At 38.7% G+C, this 26,378-nt stretch overlaps 1 protein-coding gene and 1 long non-coding RNA gene across 6 annotated transcripts in view; one reads left to right on the top strand and one right to left on the bottom strand.

The window, feature by feature from the left end:
* Positions 1 to 26,378, top strand: part of LOC105671318 (uncharacterized) — a 49,741-nt gene that overhangs the window by 15,047 nt on the left and 8,316 nt on the right. The gene's annotated exons all lie outside the window — the stretch shown is intronic.
* The window catches only part of RhoGAP100F (Rho GTPase activating protein at 100F), a 33,133-nt gene continuing 6,794 nt past the window's right edge, over positions 40 to 26,378 (bottom strand). For 4 of the 5 annotated variants that reach the window (XM_067357692.1, XM_067357693.1, XM_067357694.1 and 1 more), the window contains exons 4-19: positions 25,986 to 26,144; positions 25,273 to 25,502; positions 24,166 to 24,427; positions 21,544 to 21,805; positions 20,932 to 21,192; positions 20,205 to 20,363; positions 19,958 to 20,121; positions 19,237 to 19,585; positions 18,599 to 18,817; positions 17,999 to 18,387; positions 17,714 to 17,846; positions 17,202 to 17,321; positions 16,963 to 17,123; positions 16,415 to 16,607; positions 15,920 to 16,167; positions 40 to 13,358 (exon numbers count right to left, since the gene is read on the bottom strand). In XM_067357692.1, coding sequence (XP_067213793.1) covers positions 13,035 to 13,358; positions 15,920 to 16,167; positions 16,415 to 16,607; positions 16,963 to 17,123; positions 17,202 to 17,321; positions 17,714 to 17,846; positions 17,999 to 18,387; positions 18,599 to 18,817; positions 19,237 to 19,585; positions 19,958 to 20,121; positions 20,205 to 20,363; positions 20,932 to 21,192; positions 21,544 to 21,805; positions 24,166 to 24,427; positions 25,273 to 25,502; positions 25,986 to 26,144 — 3,633 coding nt within the window. In that variant the 3' untranslated portion in view covers positions 40 to 13,034. Of the gene's footprint in view, positions 13,359 to 15,919; positions 16,172 to 16,414; positions 16,608 to 16,962; positions 17,124 to 17,201; positions 17,322 to 17,713; positions 17,847 to 17,998; positions 18,388 to 18,598; positions 18,818 to 19,236; positions 19,586 to 19,957; positions 20,122 to 20,204; positions 20,364 to 20,931; positions 21,193 to 21,543; positions 21,806 to 24,165; positions 24,428 to 25,272; positions 25,503 to 25,985; positions 26,145 to 26,378 lie in introns of all 5 variants that reach the window. The other variant, XM_067357696.1, reaches the window with a different exon arrangement.

Below are 26,378 nucleotides of genomic sequence, written 5' to 3'. Positions count from 1 at the left end.
GAAGGAAAAAATAGGGCGCCGATATACGCATCAAGGCGATTACTTATAACATATTTATTTGTAATGTTTTATTAATATACTCCTTATCGTAGACATATATTTATATCGTATGGCAGCATATTATTATGATATTGTATAATATAGGTGAGGTGACTGACAGAACGATTCAATTATTTCTTTTATTACTCTCCGCGGCCGAAGAACGATGCACGCTTATTCATTGCTCCCTCCACTCATTCATACTCGCGTTTACTCGTCTAATTACTTCATTCATCCTGCTATTATCGATCTCTCTTTTGCTCCTTCCTCTCGATTTTTCCTTGCAAATCGACAAAATCGCAGCGGAACGTACAGCGCTTATTCCTCTCGTCACTCTTCATTACGATCTCTCAACCCGGGCATCCCACCTTTACCTTCTCGCTTTCGCTCGCGCGAATCGCGTTCCGCGCATTTCGTCGATTCTCGCGATTTCTCGACTTAATTAAATGCGCCGCGCACGCCACACGCGCACCGACCGCACGTGCGAACCTCCCGCTAATTTATCGATTATCGTCCGCGCGATAATCATGCGATAATAATTATGATATATTAGTCTCGTTATATTACACCCGCTCGTAACATTATCTCATACTTATATCTCGCCTAGTTAAAATATCAATATACATTATAATATACTCTAGTAACGATAATGCAACGTCGTTTAATTTATTATACTTTGCAACTTAGAAAAATAGTCCTGGCTAGCCGCGGCCGCGTCGCGTGCGCTCCATCTCTTTCTCTCTCTTTCTCTCTCTCTCGCGCGATCGATCCTTTCAAAAGCGGTCAATATTATTACGTGCGTGTGTGTGTCCTGTGTACACATCCGACATATATACTACATATATTATTTATCTATATATATCTTTTATCTCTTTCTATAATCCGGGGCCTCTCACACGGTCGTCCGGCTCCACCTATGGGAAATATTATCGATAGGATACTCTAATTGACTAAATTCGTCGATCGAAATCGCTGAGTCGAGATCGATCGCTCGTTTCCGAGGCGATATACGCGGAGAAATCGTCTCCGTAGTGTTACCTATGAATTCTCTTGATCCCTTGATCTATTTCGCATAGGCGATCGACGATCGTCCTTTCAACGCGCAGCTCTAGTATGCCACTAAAATCAATGCATAACATAAATATGTAATTTCTATATTTTATACATACATAACGGTAATCAATTCTAAATCTCCAATTTCTTCTTCAAATAAATTTGTCGAATTTTGACGAATTAATATTTTAACATTTCTAATGAATTTATTATCGTAATAATTTTTTATTTTACAAACAGTACATCTAGAGGCAAATTACATTAAAATAATTCGATATAAATAAACTCTTGGAGTTTTTAATTTAGCCTTTTTTCATTTTTGTAAGATCACGAACGTATTCGATTCTTTACTTATCATCAATATCATACTTATTATCAATAATTAATCGGCACTACTAGTTTCAATCCCAGGCTATTAAGCACAGTTATACGATTGAACGGAATTACTGACGCATAGCAGACGTCGTAGCTCGCGTTGTGTTATCTTTCGGAAACGGCGATGCACTAATTATTCCCGCGAATTAAGGAGCGATTATCCTTTTGTGCTTGCTTCCCGATCGCGGATGCCTCGACGCGGTCGCGATGCAATAAAATCTATGAAAACAATCAACGAAACAACGGTAGTATTACCCCTTTGAAGTTGTTACGCTCTACTATATCTACTGTTGATTCTTTCTTGTTTCTTTCTTTCTTTCTTTCTTTCTTTTTTATAATCGGCTAACGATTCGCTCGTTCGCGTACCGTTGACTCGCGCGTCGGACTTGGCGCGGACCTAACACCGATTTAAGCGTCGCTTAACAATGAGTTCAGCGAAAAACTGGGAGTCCTACGTATATTATATCGATATATCTATATATTCGACAAAGCTCACTCAGGCTTAACAATCGGGAAAAAGCGTTTGAGCATCGCGAGAAATGCGACGGCCTTAACTCTCCCGATTGAGAATAAAGGATTTTGCTCTCTCACAACGAAATCTCACGAATCGTCAAACTTAACAAACGCAACAACAGTGAAACTTCAATGCTAAATTCCGCTTAACAAAACTCGCATTCAGCGCATCGGGCGACTACCGAATTCACAAGATACTTAACAAATCTCGCTTCAATATGTTTCCTTACATCAAAATATTCGATGTTTCCTTACATCAAAATATTCGACTTCAAGATAATTATCAACATATTGTGAAAAAAGTTAGGTCTCTAAAGATTAATTTTTGTATTGCAAGGAATTTTTCTCATTATTTTTGGTGTTAAAGTCAATCCGCACACTGCGCTCTTGCACTTTCTTAAGATGCGTTCAGCCTTAACAATCTCTTTGACAAATATCGTTTCTCTTTTTTGTCGCAATACTGGAGCTTCTTCCGCTGAAAATCAGTATTGCTTGAATCCGCAATTTTATTTATTTTAATCCGAATCTAAGATTTCAACAAATAGATTTATCAATAATCTTAAAATTATTGTATATGAAACAATCACCGTACAATTGTCAATTGCAGTGATAAAATAGTCAAGTATAATAAATACATTTAAATTTAAAGTATTTTTATCCGTCGTAGAACAAGGAATAAATCAATGATGACGCTCTGAAAATTTTGGTCAAATTACATACAAAATTGTACAAAGCACGACACTTTTTCATAGATTTTTCATTCTGTACTTTGACATAATTTGTCAGTCTTCACTTTTGATCTATAAATCGATCAAGATCATATGTATAATCCGATCGATTTTAGAAGTATCTCGAAAGTCACGAGACTCGTATTGAGGCTGAACGCACGATTTTACAATTGACACGTTTTGTATCTCGTTCCGACACATATTCCCACACATTCGTACGCACAACAATCGACCTTCTGTTCTCTTGTCATATATAATGAGTTTTCGTATTCTCTCTATTCTCTCTCTCTCTCTCTCTCTCTCTCTCTCTCTCTCTCTCTCTCACTTTCACACATTCACGCGTATCATCGGTTCGCATAAACGGCCACTGGTCGGGCGTGAAACGCGGCGACGCACCCACGCAATTACAACGCTAATATACCGACACGCTACTGTATTTTTTTTATTCTTCGTTTACTCTTAAATATACATCTACTTGCTTGATATAGCGATCAACGATAGTCATTCTTTTCTTTCTTTACTACGATTCTTCGTTCGCCCTAACTCTTTCTCGCTTTTTAGCCGTCTTACGCGCGCGTATATCTTCGTCTCTTCTCTTCCTCTCTATCTCTCTCTTTCTCTCTTTCCTTCTCTCCAGCTTGCTCACTTTTTTTGTATACTTTTTTAATGCTGCAGTTTCGAGTAGAAGATCCAAGTGAAATCATTAAATGCTGGCAATAATATTTTACCTAAGTCGCGACGATAGTTCTCGATATTTACTGTGTAAATACTGATAGATATACTTGTCCCCCGTTTACGTTGCACCACCATCTTCAAAAAGTACTTCATCTGCGTCTCAACTCTTTCCCCTCTCCCTGTTCCCGTTTTTACTCTCTTCGTCGTATTTATATCGTCCTCTCGTATCATTTTATATTTATATATTTATATTTCTATCTTTCGCGTTTCTTTTACCATCGCACCTTCTTTACGTTTCTCCTTCTACTTCGCTTCCCCTTATCCCCGTCTCCGCTTCTGTCTTTTCTCTCTCCGTCATAAATATATTTGTAGACTTAGAATTTTCAATTCACAGAGCGATCTAATCGCTCAGCCGTGTCATTTTCGCCTTTTTTTCCTTCTTTTTCTATCTTATCTCCGTCATCTGTCTCGCATTCTCTCTTCAGATGCATTCTCTTTCTTTCGCTCGTTCAATGTACATTAACAACTATAGTCGTTTAGTCTCGTAGACGTCGATTACTCGCCGATTGCTATAACTTGTTACTTCGAATTGATTTTGTAGTCCTTGAGAGTACGCTTTATCCTTGTATTTTATATCATTAATATAAATGAAATTTAATTAGCAATCTGACGTATCCACGCGTCAAACAATTTAATATTTACGTTATTATTTAGATTTAACAAGTTTATATCGCTTGCGATATATATTATTAAATCTTTGTATTCATATAATTAATATCAAATTCATTGTCAATTTTATGAAAATCGATTTGCTGTTGTTTGCGATTGTAATCAAAATTATATAAAAAATGTTCTTAAACGTATAATTATCGGAATATTTCTAATTGTATTGAGAATAATTCAGCTTTGAGGTTTCTGATATCTTTCATATTTTATCGTATTATTGTACTTGACGTTATACTACTCTTATTTTTGGTCACTCTTCATTTTCCATCACGCTTGAGTAAAAAAAAAAGAAAAGAAATTTGAATTGCAGATATGCGAATAGGAAAAGTCGAACGAAATCTCGATCTTCGACGGTAATTAACGTCTCGCAATTAAATACTCTTTCAGCAGTCGTGTATGATACATTTAATAACTGTGGTTTGCCCATTCGCACTATATCTTTGAGTTACTCGATTAACAGAGAGTTTACAGGCTTCTTCCTAAGCACTAGAGTAATCAATCTTCCGCCTCCCTGTTTCCTCTTCGCGCGATAATGATCGATAATGATATAGCTCGCGATGATGCGCGCATTGATATAGTATGTATATCTGCGGGAGAACGAACGCGCCTCTGTGATTCACATCTAATGTTTGATGCGGGGTGAACGATGCGGCGATTTATGCGATATTATGGCATTGTGGATACGAGGGAAATACTCGACAATGAGACTGTCGCGAATCGACGTCCGCGACGAAGCAATGACACGGTCTCGAAGAATGAAGAATCATCGTCAATCGCGCGAAGATGATGTTCGTTGTCCTCACAGAGGACGCCGAGCGAATTGTTTTTCTTTTCTTTCCCGCTTCCGCACTTTTTTTTCTTATAAAACTGGAAGAAGTAAGTGTAGTATACAAATTTTCGATCGTCGAAACGGTCTCATTACGTGTAAATTGGAAGTCGTAAGGATACTTGTGCAAGCTCTCTAACGTGCTGAATGAATTGCGCGAAACAAAAAATGAAGACGGCGCCTTGAATCGGATACTTGAGAATCTCATTTGTACACTGGCTCGATTCTGGCTTCAATCAAAGTTGTATTTTGCATCGCAAGAGTATATACTGGATACTCGGCCGCGGCATTAGTCTTTGCTCTCACTCTTGACTTCGAGTGACATTCATGTGCGAGTAGAATATTTTAATTTTAGAGTTGATGTGCAAAAATTAGTTTGTGTAAATTTGTCTACTGACACAATTTTCATGTGATAAGCAAGTATATGTAAATGTTGTAAATTTCTTTTATTCATGATTTTAGAGATTTAGCTTTCAAATGATTTATTATATTTCATTTTTATTGTTTATCAAAAATATTTTCGCGTGAAAAACCTGATGAGTATTGGTTCAATTGTCAAGTTTTGCATATCATTTTGAGCTACTGATGGGTTACGTTAAAAGAAAATAAAAATGAAGGAATGCTCTGCAGGAGGAAGGAAAAAAGGCTTTTTTCAAGGTACAAGACGTGCTTTCCGATTGTCGGGTCTAGGAAGCTGCGACTAATTCTAAAAAAGCGTGTTTCTCTCGTTCATCTCGACCGTACGAGACGCGATTCACTTTCCTAACAGATAATACAGTGTATTGTGAGGCCTATTTTTTTTTTATTTCACCCTTAATGCGTTTCCGTTCGCGCAATCTTCACGATTCTGCAATACAAATCACGGCATCGAGGGCTCGCTAGATTCTCTTTCGTGTTCGTAGGTCCATCTTTTCTTTTCTTCGTCTGGAAAAGAAAATGTTCTCTTTCTCTCTCTCATTCTCTCTCTCTTTCTCTCGTTCACTCTCTCTTCTTTGTTTCCCTATGATATGTAGGATGATGAAAGCTTAGGGTAAACTCCTATAACCTAGTGATGCCCCTGCTCGATGAAGGGTAGAAACGATCAGGCGTACGACACTCATTTGTTAGTTTCGTTCTCGCATCAGCCGTAAGAAAAATTTTGGGAACGCTGCTTCGAACAGAGATGATTCCGCATCGTTGAAATTATTATTTAAAAATCATAACTTTATTGTAAAATTTCTCTTGTGAATTCTGACAGAAGGTTTCAAAGGAACAAATATTTTTTATCAGCAAAGTTCAACGTACATAAATTTCAAATATGAGAGAACCTTGGAACGTTCTTAATTTTTGCACACAATCATCATCCGTTTGGAGCATCGTTGAATAAGTTTTCGTTACGGGATTATACGCAATTATCTACAACACGTTTGCCTAAGTTAGGATGCATCCTGGCTGGGATATGTCTTCAGAGCGATCTCGGATGATATACATATTTCGATAAGTACGAGAAAAGCTACGTTCGAAAATACATTGTGTACATGTGTATGTTACGTGTGTATGCGTGTATATACTTATGCGTGTGTGTATGCTGCTCCGCTTTCTCTCCAGTGTGTGCCTCTGCGGATACAAGTCTTGTTTACCTGACAAACGAGACGCGTGTCATTATTTACAAGCAGCGTCTTCGTCTTCCTCCTCGGCTCCCTTCAATTCGATTTTAATTCCTTTCGTGCCCGAAGGCCCCCTCGAGTCGCGCTCCGCGATTGTTTACATTATTATTATTCTCGCTATTATGTACAGCTGTGTCTCGTCTCGCGGAAGTTGTTGCTCTCGCAAGAGAAAAACGTCACCTCGGGTTTTCTCGACATCGCGGCTCGAGAGGAATTTCGCGCGTGGTAGTGAAAACGACATATTTTCATAATTGTACGGGAGAGAAAATTTCATATTTACGCAATTTTATTTAACACTAAATTACGACCGCAAATTGATGCGGTCAGTAACGCGATTTAAAATGCAGTTATTAATTACAGAAAATAGTAGAAATAAAATCTATATTCCTGAATATTTTTTTCCCATAAGAGTAAGTTGATCTAAACAACGATAAAAATGAAAAATTTGTCCAAAAATGTGATAAAAGAACGCTTACACAAGAACGTTTTCACCACTGCAACTTTCATTTCCTTTTGCGTTAGACTGATCGCGATCACGTCGACGGCGAGACGGGATGGCTAGGCTTTTATCGCTTTAACGTACCGATTATCAGCTATTATTATCTGTTCAGGGTCATTGAGCACCAAGAGGAATGACAGTACATTATTATTCTCTGCTGCTTTTAACTTTGCTTTTTCCGACTATTTACACTAACACTCTGCGCAGACGCGTGTCGCGTCGCGATCGGTTACTCGTGGAATTCGACTCTTCCGCGATCTTTTCCGTGCGTCCGCGACAGGAGACTTTCCACGGATCGGGATGCTCGGCATCCGGAAGGACGAAGGAAGAGCAACGTAAATCGTAGCCAAGCTGAGAGCTGAAAAAAAGCATCCCGAGGTTCTCTCTTAAGCGCCGTGTCTCGATCGATTATACTTTGAATAACGCGCAGAAGTCGCAGGCTCCGGTTATTCTCGGATCCTTCTCAGATCCGGCACCTGAGATGATTATAGCTTAAATTATGCGTGGGATTCCTCGACAGAAGATACCGCCGTCATTTATCTAAAACGAAGAAGTATGCGATAATAGAGTCTTTTGCAAAATATTTCTTTCCCGTCGGCTAAGTTGACCGCATTCGCGATCGGTCTGTTCACTGATCGAATTTATTTTTTTTTCTCGTTAAATTCTCCAATTTCAGAAAATTAAACTCTTCGTCGAACGATCGATCGAAAGGATGCGATCGGTGCGATGACGCTCGTGAAGGACCGATCGCCGAATGCAGATTTCTAATTGTCAACCTCGTGACGATTCGAGGGCTTCGGGAAACAGCTAAAACTATATGTATAGTATACAAGTGTTAGTTGTAGAAAGTTTCGATAATTATGATTCATTTACGTACGAAATTTATGCTGTCGGAGCGCGGAAGAAAAACCGATGCGCCCCGCTACATGTTCTGCTTCTAACTCATAGAAAAATCATGGAAAAATTGTTAGTTTCTCTTTCTCTCTCCCCTTTTCTCTCTTTTTTTAGAAACGTTTCAGTATGACAAACGTGGTCCATCGTATGTATATTTATATGTTAGTGCTAAGATTCGAGGATTCAACAGACTTGTACTCACGATTCGATATTATAACGCTCGAGAATTTCTTATAATAATATAATTATTAATATTACGTATTATTTATATGATATTTATATAAAGTACAAATCAAATATGTGTTAGCAACGATATATTATTAAGTTAGAAACGTGAAATTGTGCGCTTTTTCACCTCCATACGTCAATTTGCTTATCCAAAAACTCTTGGATTGCGTCTAAAAATATAAAATTCCATCGATAAATTAATTTTCGAATCAATTCTGATACTAATTATATTAATTGGTAGATTGGTTGGTAAAAATCTAAAATGTTAAATAAAATATATTATTTGTTTTACTTTTATATTAATGTGATCATTGAGAAATATCAAATTTTGTCAAAAATATGAGCCATAGAATTTTCTAAGATTCTCAGTTATGGCTAAAAATGTGTTTTTTTTAATTATCAATTATTTGCTCATATCGCAAATAAAAAAATCTAATATACCGAGCTATTTCTTACATATAAATGTGCTCGCAAAGACCGTTCATTAGAGACGAATCCTAAAATCGAGAATACAAGTCCATGAATCCACTTAATGCGAATTCCTCCACAAGTAATAATAATAATTAGTCGACGAATGAAATGCGATTTCACGAGAGAATCAGGTAATGCGAGTACGTTAAAAAATTAGATTTGTATATTGCCCCTTGCTCGGTCCGTTCTTCCTCGCTGACTTTCGACACGTCTATCGTCCCCTTGCTATTTCAGTAAGCATTCCTGCAAATATTGTAACGTGGCTCTCGAGCGATCTTGACTAACTCTTTTCTGTCCTCGCGAATTTTTTCGTCATGCGTGTGTCTCTTTCCGATTCTCTTTCTCGTTTATCTAGTCTGTCCGATTCTTTTCGATGTACTCGCCTCTCTTTCTCAAATCCATCGACTTCGCGAAGCGTCGTGAATTTGCAACGAGAGACTAGACTCGATGGTACAATACAGCTGATCAATAATGTGCGTGATCGGAATATTTTATGTTTCCGCTATCTTTTGGGGATATCGCGAGGGAGTAGATAGAAAGGAAAAAAAATATATGAAGAAAGGTGTGAGGGATCGATTGTGTGAAAAAATCGAGAGCACGAATTATTGTGTCTGTTGGCCGCGTCCCTGCTTACAATTAGCTCAATTCGACCAAAGGGTTATCCTTCGCGAGCGATACGAAAACTCTCGAAGGACTTCGCGTTGCATTCAGTTTATGGCGCGCGAACAGAGGGGTACTTTCGAAAAGATTATCGCGTTTATTGCAGATGTGGGACGCGAAATCCCGAAGGGTAATAGTAATAATAGTAGTATTCTTTAACGAGCTTCCACCGTCATGCCGATCCTTCGGCCAGCGGCCACGTTTTCCCTCACTGATAAGGAGAAATTAACGAAAAATTACGCAACTCACAAGATTACGTAATATTAACGTTTTCTATACTCGCAAGTAATTATTTTTGGAGTAAATATTATTTTATATTGACGCCGATTTCTTAGATAGGCAAATATCTAAGATTGCGGATATTTAGATATCTCGAATATAAAGACACTCATTAAATATTTGTAATCCGTAAAAGCGTGTTGTGTCTCGGAAATTTCCCGATTTGTAAGGTTTAATTAGGGATTTGAAACGTGATCCTTGCCGGCGTCGAAGGATATTTAATAAGCGATTTCGGACGAAAGAGACCCGCGTTAGCGGAAGAAAACTAATTCAAACTAACTCGCTGGTTCCATATCCTGGACTCCTTGCGATCGACACGTATCACGCGGTTTGTTAAGTCTCGATTATTATATATTATATAATGTATATATATATGTATATAATATATATGCACGTAGGTATAGGTATAACAACAGTCAATTATATAAAATTGCGGCAGTGTGCTTCCATGTATAATAGTTAATGTTAATCATGCTCTCTCTCGCACTCTCTTGCATACATTCTTTCTGACGCATAATCGATTTATTACTAGAATCAGGACGGGCGAGGAACACCGGATATCGTCTTCGTGTGTGTGTGTGTGTGTGTCTGATGTGTGTCTATCTCTCCTTCATATGTTGCAATGATCGAAGAGACAAGACCATATCGGTCATAATAAGCCTACGCGTTATAGTATACGAATTTTAAAGCGCAAACACAATGCCATTATAGATTACTTAATAATACGAACATCGTCGCTTGACCATTTATGAAATAATACGTAACTCATACCTGAAGTAGCTATTCAATTCCTCTACGAGCAAGTGAAATATAGGAACTGCACGACGAGTCGGATTCATTTAAAAAGATAAATCAAAAACTTGTGTTCAAAATGTTTCAATTCATCTTGAACAAATATTTTATGAAATCTCGTTTGCAAACAATTTTAATCCTGATGATTATTTCGACTGAAAGATGAAAAAGGAATATGAAGTTTCGAGATTGACTTGTTTGCAGATTTTATTTCTATAAAAAATTCAGGGACTTTACTTTCTTGATTATCTTGGAAAGTTTAAATTTCCTTTAAATTTCCCACGGGAAAACGAAAAAGGACACTTTCGGTACCCGGCATTCGCTCGCGCGCGCACATCGAACGACAAGTCACACACGGTTTGGGGCTGGATACAGCTAGGATTGCGTTATGGCGACTCGTATATATATATATATATATATTGTATATATATATATATATGTATATGTATGTATGTTATATACACATTACATTCAGCTATACAATTAGTCTCGGTTTCGTGACTACTTGAATTAAAACATCATTTCTCCCTCCCAATCTGCTCTTTGCCCTAAACTCTTAAATAACACGCGCGGTAACACTAACTGTGCGGAAAAAAGAGTTACGGATGTATGTATCTATTTATACGTGCGTGTGTGTATGTGTGTGTGTGTGTGTGTGTGATGTGTGTGTTTATACAGAGATTACAGTGCTTTTTTACTTTTTTATTTTTCTCCTTTGCGAACCAAACCACGAGCGAGATCGAATCGACGGTGATAATTCAATGGCGACGATAAGTCTGGCGATTCGCTTCCCTCGTGGCTTCGTTCGGGAATCGTGAGTGCGTATTTCGTCGTCGCTCGATTGTTCACAACAAAGGCGACGCTTGTGTCTACGATAGTTTATCTTCCCTTTGTGTCTTTACTCCTTCTCGATCGTTCGTTATTTTACGTTTAAACTATTCGCAGGTTTCGCTTTCTCTCCCTCTCTTTCTCACCCTCACATTCACTCACACTCTCGCGATCGCCGTTTTACAGATTTAGACGTATAATAATACTGGCTATTTTACTCGTTTTTTTTTTTTACGTTCTCTTTTTAAAAGTATAATTAATCATAGCATTTCTTTGTTTAAACTCGTAATTATTATCGTTTTCGGTCAGCTTCCATCTCTCGCCACCCCCTTTTCCGTCCACCAAACCAATCACGATCCGATCTTGGACAATCGATCCGTCGGCGGTATTGATACAATAGCCAATCGATTGCTGTATCTACATCCTTGTAACGCAAGCATGTTCACAAACGATTCTGTTACGCGTTCTATTGTCGATGATGTAGAAACGCCGCTGTGTCCTCGCGCTTTTCCTCTTCGCCCTTCCCTTCTGACATATGTATAACATCTTTATGTATATTATGTATATCGTCTAGTTAGTTGTAGTTTGTTTGTTTGTCGGTTTGTTTGTTCATGTATATCCCTTTGTTTGTGTATATGAGAGCTAGCTAACGCTACAAGTAATAGTTTTTTATCAAAAGCACACGTAATATCGTGACTAGTCTACGTATGTATATATAATTATGTATATATATATATATATATATATATATATCGCATATAAACTGATTATTCTTTATGCATGCCACGTGCGCTCCTCCTCGCCTTAATCGGCTTGCTCGCTTAAGTTCTCTGTGTTGCGTATCATGTGTGAGTCGTGTTGATGACGTGATGATAGTGATGCCAACGACAATCTCGTCCTTTCCTCTTTTTTTTTTCCTCATCTTTTTTATGTAACTTCCGGAAAAGAGTATCGAGGGTAAAGTGTGCGCGATGGATTCATCCGCGATCTATCTGCTATTCGCTTTGAGAGACCATAATTCTCAAAAGGTCGTGACTGGAGTGCTCGGAGAAAATTCTGTAATGTGCGGAGGACTAAACGCGTTTCGGTTGCTCGAATTTTTTTTCGCCAGCAATGACTCTTCATAGTTGCACTTTTTTTTATCATTTTCGATTCTGGTTGCTGTTGTTTTACGGCATATCGACTCTTGATCTGTGCTGATGTGACGTTTTATCTCATGCCATGTTTTTTATTTTTCACAAAATTAATTTTGATTGGAAACCGATAAACCAAGATGCGATTTTTATAGAAAAAAAAAATTGTATGCTAATTTTAATTTCGTTACGCAGCAGCTGGATCATTTTTTTATACGCTTGCTTCTTCTTGCTGAGCTTTAGCAAATCCTCGCAAGCTAACACGCCCGACACAATTGACTAAAATCAATCGCGGTGGTTTACGATCCGGGTGCGCAATAAAGATTTCTACGATAGGACATTCGTGTATTAGCACCGTGCGATGAAAACCTAAAAGATTTTCCTTCCCTCGCATAGAATTGCTTTGACATGTGTTTCTTATCCTGCTTATTTAGAAACTAAGTCCGATGAAGTTAACGATTAACTGTAAGCGGCTTTCCGCAATTTCGGATTTTATTTCCTGAGCCGACCGGTTTATCTCTTCCGGCAAATCTTATTATTCGGTTGTATTCTTCGACAAAGTCACGCAGCAGTTCTCGATCTCCGATGTTTGTTCCTGTTGATTGTGTAGCCTCTCCGTTATTCACTGCGCACGTTGTATGCGGGATGACAGGCGGCGGATAACAGAGTCTAGTGCGTTTTTGGTATGCGCTGGTGTCGATCGTCGTCGCTCGCCTCGACATCACCCTCGACGCCCTTCTCGCCCTCCTCGGGATGCTGGAGGTTGCCCTCCTCGGTATCGACGCTGCTCGTCGGCGTAATCTGTTCGACGGCGTGGCCAACGATGCCGTTGCCGGCCGTAGTCGTCGTCGTTGTTGTTGTCGTCGTCGTCGTCGTCGCCGCCGTCTCGTCGTTCTTCTCAAATCCCAGGCCGGTCAGAAGGCCCTTGTTAATCGGCTCCGGCGAGGCCTCTGACTCCTCGCTGCTAGGTGAACCGGGAGACGAGACTATCACCTGCGCGAATAAAAGGGACCCACCGTCAAGGTGTCGTCGGTTAGTCCGGCCCGACGCCGGGCATCGGTGAAATTTATTTACGAAATTGACCAGACGTTTGGAAAATTCCATTAAACTTTCTCCTTTCTTTAATATATAGGATGTTAAAAAACAATTTCTCTCGAATCGTAAGTCGGAATATATCTGAGATGTGAAATATCTCACAAAGTAGATATTCACTTTTCGATAATCTTGTATTTTTATAAGCAAAGTAAAAATTAATTTATGTAAAAGAAAATTGTGTCAATACATGCAAAAATGCAAGCAAATAGCTTTATCGGCAAAATCGGAAATTGCTTCTAAGAAAGTTAATTTTTCGATCTATATTGATCAAGCACTTTATTAACGAGTACTATCTCTAAGTTCTAAATCTTTTTTTTTTAAGCATCCTATATAATAAGCTGGGAAGAAAAGAGAGCAGGCATATAAAAACAAATTTTTATATTATCATAGAGAGATACGAGTAATGTATTTCTAAAGTAATGTGTTTTGAAATAATTTTTTTGAAATTTTTTAAACACTTGATCAATTTCGTGAATTATAGGTATCTTCTGATACGTTGCAGAGGTATAAATTTTATTCTTAATTAAGTTTACACAGGGGCTTCTTACTTACGCCGTTAAAAGGTCTTAGGATTATCATATTATTTTTCTTGTAATAAATGCGATCAAAATCGCAATGTATATAGCATTTTTCACTCGCATCTCTTTTTAAAAAATATTGCTTTTACAATATTATATTTTTTTAAATTCTTTAATAGTTTTGCGAGATTGTTACTTTTTTTTTAAGTCGGCTCTGCGCAATTTCGCGGATACCAGAGAGTCGTGGAAAAATGAATGCGAATGTGAGCATACGCAAAAAATATGTGCTACATCAATGTAGAGAAATATTTACAAAAATACTCGGCGTGTCGGCAATACATTTAAGTTGTTGAAAACGTGATGAACGTAGATGAAAACGGCATGAAGGTAGAATGAGAGTTACAATGAACGATACGGTTCTCTGATATCTGGATCGGGCCATGCAATGTATGTGACAACTAAAGGCGGATGTACATGAATGAATGAAAACGATAATACCTGTGCAAGAAGCGGCGTCTCTGTGCTGTCAGCGATTTGGTAGAGCCGGCAATTTGCGCTTGCTCTGAAGAATACGTGCCCAAACGAAAAAAGATAAAGAAGACAACGTAAATTGTCATTATAATAGGAATGACGTCGAAACTATATACACAAAACGCGGAAATCATATTCACCCAGTATTTATATGCCCAGAAAAAAAATACAGAAATGACATCGAGACACATGCACGAAGGCATTTCGCATAAATGATAATATACAATACGTACATATGGAATATATGTACATGATAAACCGGTCAAATCTATATCGCGTGATATGATTAAGAATGATTATGATAATGATAATGATTATGATAATGATGATGGATGACAATCGCAAAACATTTCGGTTAGCAATAATTTCCAGAATACAGTTACAGGAATAAATTCCTTTTCTTTAGTCAGAATTCGTGTAATAATATTTAATTCATTGAAAGTACATTCTTCTCTAATTATATCTTTAAATATTTATACATATATTTAAATACATTTTTACTGAAATTGTTATTTGAATATTTTATATTTAGAGATGCAGAAAATATCTCATTTTTTTATTTCTGCCAACTTCAGTAATGTTTGAAACTATCTTGATTGATTACTGACGTGGGAAATGGTACAATTTTTTAACTTACACCTGGAAACATCACGTGCCAAAATACTTGCGACAATTTTTATGATTAATGAAAGTTTTTTGATCGAAATCTCACATTATGACTGAATACATTAGGCATACAGGTATAAGCAGGGCGTATAAATGATTGCTAAGTGGCCTAGATTCGATTTAGAAGCGCGTCGCGAATGAAATAGTTTGCGAAGCGAACAAAGAAGAAGAATAAAATCAGTACTTTGCCTACCATGCTGTTTACAACGTTTCAATATGCATAGGACACGAAAAGAAGCGAGAATGAAGGAAACTGAGTACACATATTTAGAATGTCTGAGGGATGTGTCTTCGATCGATTCTTCTGGTTCCAAAATCTCCAATTGTTCAAGAAGAAAATATATATAAATATACAAATTTGTAGGCACCAGAAGAATTAATGCAGTTAACCCTAAACAGTATAGAATACTTGCTTATTATTTGTTATCTTTAATATGTTTGTAAGAGATACGGCGATGTAAACGCTTTTTCGTAAGATAATTTTTTTTAACTCTTAATTTATTATGATATATCGGATAAACAATTAAATACAATTAATTTTATGTTTGAATGCGTCAAAGTTTCTCATAACGTTCGAGATCTGTATTCTGTTTCTCATTTAAAGTTTCATAAATAATTGGCACTTGACATAAATTCAATAAGACTTGCAATGAAAAGTCAGAGCTTGCTTGTACTGTTTGGGATTAACGTTTCCTCGACGACATCAAGTTTGAATCGTGCGAGAAGCGCACACACTCGACTTACCTGTCGAGGCTTGACCGGTGGTGGAGGACGAATGGAGGGCCCGTGGACTGCGGCTACTGTAGTTTGGGGTTGATGATGAAGTGAGGGTGGCTGCTGCCAGGGCAGCCCTGTGCGTCCCAATGTTCCCTGTAGTTGCTGCTGTTGATGCACCTGCTGTTGCGCTTGCTGCAGATGCTGTTGACTGTTGCTGCGCTCGACTGCTGGCGTAACTCGAGGAAGTGTTGAACCGACTGAAGAAGTCTTCCGAACTGTCTGTGAAATTAGCTACTGATTACTCGGCTCTTAGTCGGTGTTTCTTTCGTAATGCACGTCACTGTGCGAACATACGTAAATAACGAGTGCAAAAACAATTTTTTTTCTATTATATGGCAATTTTACGTTAAAATTAAAGACGGAATTAGATGTTAAACGCATAGAGGTGTATTATTAATTTAAATTTGCGGGTTTAAGAGAAGCGGAATTTTTATGAAGACATATTAAAAACAAGTACATTACCTGACTTGACTGGCCAAATCTCCAGCAAATATTTAAGCACGGCGATTGGTTGCTGGAAATCCAGCGGGGGTCCGCTTTCCTCCGAGTGTAACATTAATACTGGACCGAAGCAAACAGCGAGGCTCGTCGGTGACATTTTATTGCACTGCGAGACGACCATCGCCAGGTGATCCAGCAAATAAATCAACGTGCACTGTTGTTGAACAATAATACGCGCAAATTAGAATTTGAAAAACTTAGTTTTTTTAGAGGAAAATTTTATCATATAAAAATCAGTTAAAATATTTCTGAAAAGAAAGATTTATATTTGACACCAAAAGATTTTTTTTTGAAGAGTCAAAGAGCTGCTGAACCGTAAAAAAGTGTGTTAAAAAACGTAGTGAAAAAAATAAAAACACTCTTTGAATTTCCATATTTAAATTGTTTAAATGTGTAAGTGAAGTATTTAAATAATATATATTTTTCAGTGACTACTTTCCGGAAATTTTTTAGCTCATTTTTAAATATTGAATTTTTCATTTCTGTTGAAATTCCAAAAAGATACAAACCCTATTAACTTTAGGCAGACAATCTAATATACTGAACATAAGCTTAGCGTTGCCCTGCGGGTCGTCCGGCAAACAGACGGCCAGTGCGTCGACCATCATTTGGTAGAGGCACTTCGTGAAGAGAGGTTCCGGAAGTTCTCGTAAATAATCCTTTAGAACGCCTGAAAGAAACATTACGGTTTAAATTCACAACTTCGAGTCTTTTTCAGAACAACCTTATGTATTTCGCGGCTTATTACCAGTGATGACATTGATATCCGGCACGTTGTCGGGCGATAGATTTACGGATCGTGCATTTCTCTCGAAAGCTTCCCTAAGTATCCTCTTCTTAGTCGCTGAACCGCAGAGTCTATACAAACCTATCACACGGAATAATCGGATTAATCAAACACTCTTGAAGATAATTTCAAACATTACTCAAACATTACTCAAGTTAATCGAAGTAAGAAGATTGTAAAACGTTTTGTATCAGAAATATAAAAAGCGTGAAAGAATATAAATTTATAGAAATAATTTCTTAAATAATTTTCATTACATAGAAATTGCCAACTAAAAGAATAATAATTTATTGTTGAAAAAATGGTTTTGGTCGAAGAATATCTCTGGAAACTATTGCTAGTCGAAATGACTCGTTACAACCATTAATCATTATTTCTCGCGATACAAATTTGACAAGTTTATCATGTACGTGTATTCCACATAATGATGGTTCTTATCGCGCGTACACATTTCGAGATCGTTGGATACTTACCGATAATATCGAGTCCTCTTCTCTCCACCTCTTCGACGCAACGCCACACGATGATCGGTACGTTCGGCATTCCCATCGCCAAAGCCGTGGAAACTCCGCCCGGAACTCCGCCAGTTTTGGTCTCCCGGCTTACCTATTTATTTAACAGAAACGATTACACCTTTTACGATCGTCATATAAAAGACTTTAGAATCAAAGAACAAATATTAAAAATTATAGATATATATTTTTCAACGAAAATTAAGAATGAGTATGAGTTGTTAATTTATGAGATGAAAAACTTACCACTGTGTCTAAATCAACTCCGAAAAGAGGTGCCACTCTTGTAGCTAAAGATATGACCGGCAGACCTCTTCGGCGGAAGGTTTGTTGGGCATCGGTGTATCGCAATTTCAAGTAGATTGTACCACGTGGCTCGACTTTGACGGCCAGCTGGTGCACCGGCGATTCTTTCAGCAGACTCGCCAAGTGCACCGATCCCTTGTAACAGAGTTTATGCCTGTACTGTGGGTCCCAAGAGTAAACGAGCAGATCCAGCTGCCGATTGCCCACGAGGTCCAGCTCGAAGGTTTCGTCCCAGTCGAACATCAGGTCGCCGGTGCGCACTACGGTGCGCGCTTTGTGCACCCTGTCACACTCCAGCACGCAGTACAAGTCTCTCAAGCCGCAGCTAGCTGCAATTCATCGCAAATTAATATGTTTGTTTAAGTAGAATTCTGGAGTGCGCGAAATTAAGATAATAGGTTAATTGTTTTTTTTTTCAAAATCCGAGTTTTTTCAATTAGTTGCAGAAAGACGAATTCGAGTAAAAGTTGTTTGGTGTATCGATTTTCAAGTTCCGAACGGTATTACTATTCGCATGATAAGTAATTTCATCTAACACACCTAAGTTTGGTTGACCCGAGGGTGTGGAAGGTGTAGTGGCGGCCGATGAGGTCGTAGTCGATCGAAGACCACGTCCCGCTAAAAGATGGACCGACAATAATCCACTGACTCCACTCGCAAAATCGCCACTGGTTGTCTCCCCAAGCGAGCTCAAAAGCGAACTTGTCGAGCTCGGAGTGCCCACGGTCGGCGGCTTTTCTATTTTATACTTGAGGAACTCTGTAAGAAAAAAAATCATTCCATAGCATTATCAGTCTTACAAATGAATATAAAATGATTTATAATAATTTAAGATATTTATTGAATTTATATAAAATTAACGAAGGACAAAATTTAATATAAAATTGTTCGGAATGATTTAGTCGGAATGAAGAATTGGAGATACTAAAAATATTAGTTACCATCCATATTTTATTTTACGATCATTAATTATGTCAAGGATAATATCGAATTTTTATTGAGTTAAAAAGATGTAAAAAATAGACAATATATATATATAATTAAATAAGGCAAAGATTGTATGTATATAGGGCTATAGAAATGGATATGTGTAAATTTACAATTTGAAAAAGAATATTGTTTTAGAAGTAATAGATCTCTTTAGAAAACAAATGGAGAGAATTAAACTGGCTAGTCACCTGCAGGATTAATATCTAGCAGTATTTGACCCTGAGTTCTGGTAGGCGTTGGGGTAGGTATGCTTCTCGTGGACTCCAGATCCAGCAGGTTTCTAATTCTTCTGACCGACATTGCACGTTGGCTCACGGAGCTCGCCAACGAAGGTTTCTGACCCGCTAGCGACGAGCGCGCGCTAGACGCCACTGACGCGGGCCTTGGATTCGTTGTACCGCGATGACACGTCGAGCTGATCGCCGTCGACGCTCTGAGATTCGCGAGGTTCACCTGCTGGACCGACGCCGATCTCGTTGACAGACGATCGAGCGTGCTCGAGAGCGGTCTGTACCCGCCGTAACTGCCGTAGTCACCCTATATGAATAATTAACATTTGAACTAAGCAGATGAATTCATAGTTTATCTCGAAGGCGAATTGTTATCTTATTTTTGATTGAATGAAATATAATGTTGAGGGAAAACGGAAGATTTTTGTCTGTATATAAATACATCTCGCGTATGTGTGCTTTAGATTATTTTCACATAAGAAGTAGGAAATTTAATTTTCGGTTTACTTGTCGACGAAGTATAATTTCTCAATAGCAAAAGCTATGATACAGCTTTAATAGCGAATGAGTTTTTAACACATTTTATATCTTTTGAGACGCATATAACTCTATGATATAAAAACTGAAGAATAATAAAAACGAATTATAGACTGCCGATTTGACGCGATCGTGCGATTACCTGATTAACAGCCGCGTGAATATTCTCGGCACTGTAGGTGTAACGGGGTGGTCTACTTGTGGTCGCCCTGATCTGCTCGTACAGAGCGCTGGTACTCGGTGTGCGGCTCAGCCAGGCGCGGTACTCGTCCGATGTAAATACGCTCGGCGAGGACGGTATTCTGCCTGTTTACCGGTTTATCAAACACGATTTATCAGCGCACCCGCAATTCCCGACTGCGTTCTCGGTTATTGTCTTTGCAACTTACCTCTGTCACGCCTGATGGAAGGTAATTCCGGCGCCGATAGAGCGCCGTCGCTGTCCTCTTGATCGATCAGGCCGGACGCGACCGTGCTAAGACCCGACCTGAGACCAGGCTGCTGGGGCAACGTCCGACCGCTTCGTGGTAGTGAGTTTGACCTTAAACCTGTAGACCGAATTCCTCGGTGTAAAATATTCGTTCATAAAAAATGTATTTTTCCAGAGATTTCGGATTCGAATGTTAAAACTGTCACCAAATAATTCTTGAATTTGATAAAATGTTTTATACTTTACATGATTATTTAAATATCCGAAATATCTTGATTATTGTAATTAGCTAATGTATATTTTTAGAATCTCTCCGTAATATTATCCACATGATATAAATTGATCGTTGTATTAGAGTTAATTAATTAACTCGGGAATTTTGGGTCACAGATATTTTTATCGACGACAATTAAAGCCCAAGTAATACGTTCCGAAAAAATACGAGATGTAATTTGATTTTTGTATGTATAAAAGGATTTTTGAGACATTATTGTATTAGCTTTTTACGATATTTCCATTATCTTTAATCAAACGTTTTTGCTTCTAGATAATTTTTAGAAAATCTTTGAGGTTGTTCTTTGATCATTCTTAATTTAAATTTATCGACATTATTACTTGAAATTTTGCAAACTTTCGTTATTAAGTCGCGCATTCAAGGATTAAGTTCGATAATTGTTTCAACTTGCCTGAGGAACTCTGACCGATTTGTGACCTCGAAAGGGTAGCTAAGTGCGATACGACGCTACTTTGAGGTGGATTGTTCATGTTGTGCCTATAATAGTAATACGCTGATTTTGGCGAGCTGGAGCACGTAGCCTCGGTGTCTGAGGCGTAGTCCAATGACGGCCGGTGTCGTCTCGTCAACGTGCCGAATTGTCCTTGTCTCTGCACGGCGGACGATATATCAGTCTGTCCGTACCTCGTGTTATAACGCAATGCTGATGTACCTAATAATCAGAAAATTAGAATATAACAAGCGTCGCGGACAGAAAGTGTTACATTACATTTGCATCCTTAATTTTGATCTCGCGCTTTAACGCATTTCGCGTTAAAAATAAATGTCCCTTTTTATTCAACTTTTATTTATCCGCGATATTATTATTTATACCGCAACGTTTTTCAACAACATGTCGAACCTGCGCGGAGAAGAGCATGTGAGGATATTCCGTGGAGTTTAGGTTGGGTGCGTGTATGGCGATGCACGAGAAAGGGACAGTTGCCGTCGAGACGGAAATTGCTTGCGCTCTTGAGAGCCTCGCGGTGGATGTGCTTGGACGCTAGGTAAATTCATTACGGACCTGATTTCAAGCTGGATCTAAGAAGGGTATGTCGCGTCGGCGTCGTGATACTCGTGTAATCGACTCGTGGTAGGTGCTGGTCGGAACCACTTCTCGGCATGATCCTTCCGCTTCCGGTGTGCTGGCCGTAGCCGCCGTAATGGGTCGACTGCGCGGTCTGTCCCGACAATCTGCCGCCGACTGATTGCATCCCGGCGCCCGTCGACATACGCCGGCCGCCGTTCGACGAAGGCATCATGGGCCCCGTGTAGAAAGGGTGTACCTACAGTCGCATGATCACGCGAATTCTTTGAGTGCAATTCATACACACGCCTTCGATTAAGTTTTCTTAAAGTTGCTAATCGCCGTGAATTTTTCTATTTTTTTAAGTAATGCATTGTATCAAGAATGTATTTGAATTTTTTCCTTAATTGTAGCTTCAAAAAGTTTGAAGTTTTACACAAAAGATATTATCAACGGCAATTAGAACGATAATCTTGATCGATCCATGACATCAATTGCTTTCTGCAAGCGAAAAATTAGAATAATATTAAGCGTCAAACTTTTATAAAGATATGATACATTTTACAGAAATATAATTTTGTGCAAGATATAAGAGTTTGTGTTGAAAATATATTACGAGTTAATTAAAGTTTCGCAGAATTCAATCTTTGATAAATCATAAAAATTTACAACAGCTTTGTAGAATGATATTGCGCAGAGCAGCGGCAATCGATAATTGATCGACTACGATAACGCTAACCGTGACGAACGATTAGCGTTATCCGGAACACAGAAACACAATTGAAAGAACGAATAGACAGCAAGCTTACAGCGAGGAAACATAAAGTTAGGGGTTACGTCACAAACAGCGGCGTGTACGCGACTTCTACGTTTTAAGAACGCACATAAATATCCGTTAATAATCCGCATTGTGCTCTCGCGAGGCAGAACTCGTTAAACGAATGCACTGGTGCACCGTGGAGAACGGCTGGAAATTTCACTCATTTGCCATTAAACGCCCCGCGACCCTTTCTTTGATTAACTCTTGAGTACATCCTTAAATACATTGTAGAATAATTTATCGTTCTTATACGCGCGTTTTCTTTTCGTTTTTTGTTTCATTAACTTTCCAGCATCCAAGTTGCTAGAGTATCACAAATCTTTACTAAAACTGCAATTTTTATGGTTGCAAGGGGAACAATTGGTTTACTCAAACTTATAAATTATTATTATCATCTTATATCCCGCGATTTCTTCAATAAAGTAGAAATGTGCAATTTTTTTAAATTTCTTTTATGTAGCATGTCGCAAAATCTTACGATTTTGCAGATTGCACAGCTGACACACACGCACATTTCAATACTGAGAGATTAAAAAATCTATAATAAACTTTTTAAGAAAATTAAAGAGTCCGGCGATTGGAATTGAAGATGCATCGCGCGTGGACGGATGCACTCGCGCATTCGTTCGTCGTCGAGCATTTGAAAGAGGGGGAATATTTATATACTCGTCCATTAGAGGCATTACAGAAAATTGCAGTCATACACAAGTCTAGATATCAAGATAGAGAGTTTGTGTTGTTTTTACCTTTGTGAAATCCTGGTTAATTTCAATGTAGCATTCATTCATAGAACCGATTAGTCATATGAAGCACGTGGTCGGTTACGCGAGCGGATCGGCGAATCGACGACGCTCCGCGTCGTTCGGAAATACTGTCAGACTTATTTTTCTGACACATATTCTCTTGCAAAGTATTTGTTCTTTTTTTCACATCATTAATAAGAAACACGAAGCGAATATTCGATGTTGTCGAACGACATTTGCGACGTTTTAATTAAACTTTTTAAATCTTTTGTTACAATATCGAATTGTGATATAGAATTATCCTTTAGCTCTCTCTTAATCCGAATGACTCGGAGATCGCGACGGTAAATGTCCCGAGACATTGCCACGAGGTCACCACTTTCTTTCAGTCGCAAAGTAGTGTTTATTGGAGACAGTAAAGGGCAAAAACAAGTATCGAATTGGTGCAGACAGGTGTGAAATGGTGCTCGATCCACATCGTCTAGAACATCTATGCGTAAACTACATCGGATCGAGATCAGGGGAACGACAGGTTTTTCGTGTAAGTTTCAATCTGCGTTATGATAGATCATGGTTTTGTGCGTATTGAAAATATTAATTATCAGAGGCTAACCATGTTTCTTTTTTTCTAATTGAACGGTAATAAATTTCTAATTGAACGGTAATAATTTTAATGTGATAATACAAATAATTTTCCAACTTTATAACACAAGTTTTATTAATTTAATTAAAATGAATCAAAGTGCAATAATAATTCTTTTGTGTTACATTGTTAAAGGATTACTATTGCTATCGCGTTAAAACGATGATTGTTTAATTAGAAAAAAGAAAATTTTTAGCCTTTCATGTTTAATATTTGCAACATGCAGTTTGATTGTGTTACATTACATTATAATTCGAATTATTTAATTATAGAATCAATTAAATGTTGAAATTTTAAAAAATTTTATATTTTGTTATTTTTAATCTTTCTTGTTTAACAATTCTCTGTCGTTTTAAATCTCGATTCGCGTCGACATTTTTGTATCGATAGTCAGAACAACGCGCGAGACTTACTTTCTCAGCTAAGCTCTCCAATGTCTTCGGGTAACCGCGCTCGTACGGCTGAAAGTGTTGAGTCGACGATGGTTTCGGCTGGTGCGTGATAACCGGCGGCGGTGGCGGTTGATATGACCAGTGACCCTCTGGCCGTGAATTGTAGTACAGATCGCCATTGCTCGATCCGAGATCCTGGTTCGATCCCAAACCCGTGAGACCGAGTCGCGATCGCGACGGCAACATCTCGCGCCCGTCGCCCCGTCTACGGCTGCTGCCATCTCTGTTTGTAAAAATTCTGTCTTTATATAGGCTATTATTTTTCGAAATTACTAATGATAGCATTTATAAAATAATCCTAGAAGATGCGATAAAGACAATTGAAATTGTTGTCAGAAATTATGTGGCGTATACAAAAATTGCTGCCCTCCGCGAAATATCTATAGCAGGCAATTTAAAACATTTTTCGTCTTTAATAATAGAAAAAGAAATATTATTAGCTTTTAATAGTTGAATAATATGCACATAATTAATATCTATTTTTAATATATCGTATTTTAGTCCAAACTATTTAATTATAGATTCAACTAGAGATGGTAACATTCAAAAATCCTTTGTTTTCTCACTTTTCTTTTATCTTGTTTAACAAATTGCTCTATAAGCTTTTAAGAGTGAGGAAAGAACAAGGATAAAAAACGTAATGACGTTTATAATAGAGTTGTCAACAAGGTACATAGAAAATAATCTATTCGCGAGATGTTGTTTCATCTTTAATATTTATCTAAATAGATTATATCAAGCTATTTTAACTTAATAGATGTGAAAATCAGTTATTAGTTATTAGATTTTAGTTAGGAAATATTATAGTATGTTTTATATAAATTTATGTGGATGTGCCATTTTTTAGAATACAGTTTTGTTTGAAGAAAATTATATTAAACTGTCTTAATCTTAATTTCAAGAATAGAAAACTAAGTTCTTTTACAGCAAAATGGATATTTATGGAATTTTACACAGATTATAAAGTTACCAAAGTCACTAATTTTAATTATTTAAAGAAATTGATAAATTAATGAATCATTATTGGAATTTAAATAAAAAAAGTTATGAATGAGTAAAGCGATATACCTGACGTGGTTACTCGTCGCGTGGTCGTTCTCGTCCTCGTTCAACTCCCGCTTGATGACCACCACGGGCGGCGCCTTGTGCTCGGTCTGGTGGCTGTGCGAGATCGGCTGATGCGGTCCGTGTCGCGTAGCCAGGACGAGCCGTCGCGGTATCGACATGATGATCACGACATCGTCCAGGCTCATATGTGTCACGTCGACCAGATTCACCGCGAGGATCTCGTCGCCCACCTGAACATCCATCGAATACATCGCTCGCGGATGACTGATAAAGACAATAATGAATAATAGCCGCGGCGGGTGGCTACGGGAGGATGAAACTCCTCGTTTCTCCCTCCCGTGCTTGGATCGCCGAATGCGGGACCGATCGATGGTCGACTCGCGCGAAATGTCAAGGTGCAAAAGGATAAATTTAATTCGGCGCGTTCTTGCGAAACCGTGCCCCTCCCGCTGGCGGCGTCCCCCCCTTCTCTCTTCGCGCCGCCACCGCCGTCGCGGCGTCTTGAAATAGGTTCCGGTTCTAAATGGCTGCACCGGGGTGGCAATTAAGTTTTCAGCTTGACAAAAAGAAGGCGGATTCGCGCGACGAAAGCGATCTCGATTCTCCCGGCTGTGTTCTCGCCTCGGTTTTCCTCGCTCACGTGTCAGTTTCCGCGCCGGCGACCGCGGGTGGGCGGTGAATTTACGTTCGACGGTAGTTGGCGCGATTCTCACCTTCAAGCAGCCGCTGTTGTAGACGGCGGTCTCCAGGGCTATCCTGGAGATAAAGACCCCGTCGTTCCTGTTGACGCCGTTGCCTTCGCGTATGTAGAGGCCGAGGGTCTGTCCCGGTCGTTTGATTATCTCGATGAAGTGAATGGGGTGCTTGGGATCCTGAAACAAAGATCGCGCGCGCGCGCGCGGCGCGCGAACTTTCTTAATTCGCGCCGTCGAAATATTTCACAGCGTTCGCAGCGCGGCTTCGGGTGCACTGCAAATTGCACTGCGAAATTACGTCGTTGTCGTGAAAATAATTCTCGCTCGGACTCGGGTACGGCGAATGGTTGCGATACCGGGCAAATTTTTACACTTGATTGTCCGTTTGTTTAGTCCCGCGAAAAGCGTATT

Source organism: Linepithema humile, chromosome 6 (assembly GCF_040581485.1).
Source record: "Linepithema humile isolate Giens D197 chromosome 6, Lhum_UNIL_v1.0, whole genome shotgun sequence".
Taxonomy (NCBI): Eukaryota; Metazoa; Arthropoda; class Insecta; order Hymenoptera; family Formicidae; genus Linepithema; species Linepithema humile.
Note: the sequence above shows the minus strand (reverse complement) of the source record. Positions and strands in the feature narration are given on the sequence as shown.